A 4742-nucleotide genomic window follows, 5' to 3' on the forward strand; every position below is an offset into this window, starting at 1 on the left:
CTCACTGAAGGAACCTTGGTCGAACAAACCAAGCCCTACAAGATGCCAGGTATCTCCTGTCCTACAAAGATCTCCAACCCAAATCCCAACCCTCTACATTGGTGATGCTCTTTAGATCCTGAAAAGCTCAATGGGACATCTTTGATGTGGCATAACCCACCTCACTGAAGGAACCTTGGTTGAACGAACCAAGCCCTCCAAGATGCCAGGTATCTCCTGTCCTACAAAGATCTCCAACCCAAATCCCAACCCTCTACATCGGTGACGCTCCCCAGCTCTGTGTTTCTTCTTCTCCCAATATTTTCAGTGAGAATGGAAAAACCTGGAATGTATTCCCCTTGCATTGTATTCCGGTTGACTAAGGCGCCATAAAATGGGCAACTCGCTCAACACTGAGAAGGTTGCATTTATTAGTCCACCAAAAGGAACCAGAGGATGTCGTGGCAATAAATGGTGGAGAACGACGTCTCCTCCGAGGTCTCATTTTCCACCTTGATTTGCCGACCACGGCTGTGTTTGGTGACAATTTTGTCCTGGGTGTCCACAGGTTTTCCAATCGTAATCCCACCCCTCCCTCCCGCCCAAACAAACCAAACGCCGAACCTGAAAGGTAGAAATGTAAGACCAAAAAACTCTTAATGATATCTCGACGGTGAAGGTAGGAAATGGCCAGAGCTGAAATTAAATTTTGCACTTTGAAAAAAAAATAAGAAAACATCGATTTAAGTTCCCGCGACTGTATACATTCAAACATGGGCATTTCCACTGAGATGAAACCCCGAAAGTGCCGATATTCCAAGACTTTTCCCCAACTTCCGAAAGACTCTCGTCAAAACAAAACTTCGTTTCAAGTGTCCGAAACCGATGGCAACCAACATGTGTGTTTCGGTTCGAATCCCTATAGACTAGGAGAGGCGTTTCCTTTTCTCTCTCTTTTTCTTTGCTTCCTTCTTCTAGATTTTTCTACAAAAAAAATTAATAATACAACAACAACAACAGCACAACAAACCCAGGCGGAAGGAGACCCCCTTCTGTGCGCTCCAAGGGTAACGCCCGCCGATATGAAAATTATATATATGTATATACGTGCGTGATAGTTTGTATATATAATTTTCTTTACATACATACATATATATGTCCAAACAGTGCAAATGGATGTACATATCTATATCCAGTTGTAGAAAAAAAACAAAACAAAAACAATCCAAATGAAGAGAAAGGAAAGAACAATCCCTCGGCATCGTCCATCTTTTCACAACACGACTCCGGGAAGGGGAAAGGGGGAAAAAACGATAAGAAGCCATGTTTTTTTTAGTTTTTCTCTGAACTCCCCGCTCCCGTGTTTCCGGCGGCTTCGTGGGTTCCCCAAAGTTGCTTAAACATGAAATTCACAAATGGTATTAATATTTAGTTTTAAGGGCATGAGTACAATAAACCATGTTTCCCTCTCATTTTTTTTCTTGCGTTTTTTAAAAGTGTTAAATTTTTTAAGAGGAAGGAAGGACGGGGGGGGGGGGGGGGGGAGGAGGGATAATACGGTTTTGTTTTTGTCCAAGGCGGCTCAAGGCTAAGTCGTAATGTCTCTGTGCTGTGTCCGCATCACCTGAAAGATGTTCTGGAACGACAAGAAGGAGGAGAGAAGAAAGGAGAGAAGGTTAAGGTGCTGGAAGGACGGACGCAAAATTCCCACCCCGTTCAGAAAAGATCCCCAAAAATACAGTATTCCCTCGCTACTTTGCAGTTCGCTTTTCGCGGATTCAGTTTCGCGGTTTTACAATAAATACAGTAATGTAGTGTTCCCTCGCTACTTCGCAGTTCGCTTTTCGTGGATTCACTGTTTCGCGGTTTTACAATAAATACAGTAATGTAGTGTTCCCTCGCTATTTTGCAGTTCGCTTTTCGTGGACTCACTGTTTCGCGGTTTTACAATAAATATAGTATAGTGTTCCCTCACTACTTCGCGGTTCGCTTTTCGTGGATTTACTGTTTCGCGGTTTTTACAATAAATATAGTAATGTACAGTGTTCCCTTGCTACTTCGCTTTACGCGGACCCGCTGTTTTTCAATAAATACAGTAATGTACAGTGTTCCCTCGCTACTTCACGGTTTGTTTTTCTCTGTATCACAGTTTTTCAATAAATACAGTAATGTACAGTGTTCCCTCACTACTTTGTGGTTCATGGATTCACCGTTTCGCGGTTTTACAATACATATAGTAATGTACAGTGTTCCCTCACTACTTCGCAGTTCACTTTTCGCGGACTGGAAGTTTTTCAATAAATACAGTAATGTACAGTGTTCCCTCACCACTTCACGGTTTGTTTTTCTGTTTCACGGTTTTTCAATAAATACTGTAATGTACAGTGTTACCTCGCTACTTCGCGGTTCGTGGATTCACTGTTTCGCAGTTTTACAATAAATATAGTGATGTACAGTGTTCCCTCGCTACTTCATGGTTCGCTTTTCGCGGACTTGAAGTTTTTCAATAAATACAGTAATGTACAGTGTTCCCTCGCTACTTCACGGTTCGTTTTTCTCTGTTTCGCTGTTTTTCAATAAATATAGTAATGTACAGTGTTCCCTCGCTACTTCGCAGTTCGCTTTTCGCTGATTCGATGTTTTGCGGTTTTACAATAAATATAGTAATGTACAGTGTTCCCTCGCTACTTTGCAGTTTGTTTTCCGCTGATTCGATGTTTCGCGGTTTCACAATAAATATAGTAATGTACAGTGTTCCCTCGCTACTTTGCACTTTGCTTTTCGTGGATTCACTGTTTTGTGGTTTTACAATAAATACAGTAATGTAAAATGTTCCCTCGCTACTTCGCGGTTCACTTTTCGTGGATTCAGTTTCACGGTTTTACAATATAGTAAGGAACAGTGTTCCCTCGCTACTTCGCAGTTCGCTTTTCATGGATTCACTGTTTCACGGTTTTACAATAGATATAGTAATGTACAGTGTTCCCTTGCTACTTTGCAATTTGCTTTTCGCGGATTCACTGTTTCGTGGTTTTTCAATAAATATAGTAATGTACAGTGTTCCCTCGCTACTTTGCAGTTCATTTTTCGCGGATTCACTGTTTTGCGGTTTTACAATAAATATAGTAATGTACAGTGTTCCCTCGCTACTTCGCAGTTCGCTTTTCGTGGATTCACTGTTTTGCGGTTCCTGGAACGTAACACCCGCAAAAAGTGAGGGAACACTGTATTGGGATTCCTCAATCAATTTCCACCAGCTGCAGCAGGGCCGGGCTTTAGCACAGGTTAAACCACCAACTGCAAGTTGACAGTTCAAAGCCCAGGTCAGGGTGAGCTCCTGGCCTTTAGCCCAGCTTCCGCCTATCCAGCAGTTCGAAAGCAAAAGGTAAGTAGATAAATAAAAGTAAGGGTTTCCCCTGATATTATGTCCAGTCATGTTCAACGCTGGTGCTAAGCCAAAGAGCTGGCGTTGTCTGTAGACACCTCCAAGATCTTGTGGACTGCATGGAGCGCCGTTACCTTCCCTATTGATCTACTCACATGTGCATGCTTTTGAGCTGCCAGGTTGGCAGGAGCTGGGGCTAACAGCGGGAGCTCACCCCATTCCCCAGATTTGAACTGCCGATTTTCGGTCAGTAGTACCTCAAACGGTTTAACTCACTGCACCACGAAGGCTATATATATATACCTCTACTTATGTACAATTGTCTATCTTGTCAGTGTATAAACGACACTGAATAAACATTATCCATATGCATATATATGTTCTGTGATCTGCCCTGAGTCTCCTTCAGGGTGAGAAGGGCGGAATATAAATAAATGCTGTAAATAAAGAAATAAATACATTTCCCGAGCCGCTCCCAGAAAGATGCAAGCAGCTTTATTTGGCAATGAGAGACAGGGGCAAACAGGGGGAGGGATGGGTTTGCACACACAACATCACAATGGGATTGTGGGATTTGTCCTGAGCAGAGAAAAAGACTACCAGTCCCATCACCCTTGTAGGAAATGGAACTCCAGAGCAAGCACTGTTTAAATACAGGGGATAGAGAGAGATGGTGATCCTGGAGCAAGTCTAGAAGGAAAGAAGGAAGGAAGGAAGGGAAAGAGAACAAAAGAAAGAAAGAAAGAAAAGCAGGAAGGATGGAGGGAGTGGAAAAAGGAAGGGAGGAAAAGAGGAAGGATAAAAGAGAGAGAAAGAAAGGAAGGAAGGAAGGAAGGAAGGAAGAGGGAGTAGAAGGAAGGGAGAAAAATAGAAGGGATGAAAAGAGAAAGGAAGGAAGAAGGATGGAGGGAGTAAAATGAAGGGAGGAAGGAAGGAAGAAAGACGGAGGGAGTAAAAAGAAGGGAGGGAGAAAAAGAGAAGGGATGAAAAGAGAAAGGAAGGAAGGAAGGAAGGAAGGAAGGAAGGAAGGAAGATGGAGGGAGGGAGGGAGGGAGGGAGGGAGAGGAAGGAAGGAAGGAGGATGGAGGGAGTAAAAAGAAGGGAGGGAGAAAAAGAGAAGGGACGAAAAGAGAAAGGAAGGAAGGAAGGAAGGAAGGAAGGAAGGAAGGAAGGAAAAAATGGAGGGAGTAGAAGGCAGGCAGGTAGGGAGGAAAAGAGAAAAGATGAAAAGAGAAAGAAAGAAAGAAAAAAAGAAAGAAAAGCAGGCAAGATGGAGGGAGTGGAAAAAGGGAGGAAAAGAGAAAGGAAGGAAGGAAGGAAGGAAGGAAAGATGAAAGGGAGAGAGAGGAAGAAAGTTGTGATGGTGTGAAGCTGGCAC

The 4742-nt window shown here is 43.1% G+C and overlaps 1 protein-coding gene across 2 annotated transcripts in view; it reads right to left on the reverse strand.

The window, feature by feature from the left end:
* Window positions 1-386: 386 nt before the first annotated feature.
* The window catches only part of SNX27 (sorting nexin 27), a 40266-nt gene continuing 35910 nt past the window's right edge, over window positions 387-4742 (reverse strand). For both annotated transcript variants that reach the window (XM_067472330.1, XM_067472329.1), the window contains exon 13: window positions 387-1615. In XM_067472330.1, coding sequence (XP_067328431.1) covers window positions 1568-1615 — 48 coding nt within the window. In that variant the 3' untranslated portion in view covers window positions 387-1567. The remainder of the gene's footprint in view (window positions 1616-4742) is intronic.

This window comes from Anolis sagrei, chromosome 12 (assembly GCF_037176765.1).
Source record: "Anolis sagrei isolate rAnoSag1 chromosome 12, rAnoSag1.mat, whole genome shotgun sequence".
Lineage (NCBI taxonomy): Eukaryota > Metazoa > Chordata > Lepidosauria > Squamata > Dactyloidae > Anolis > Anolis sagrei.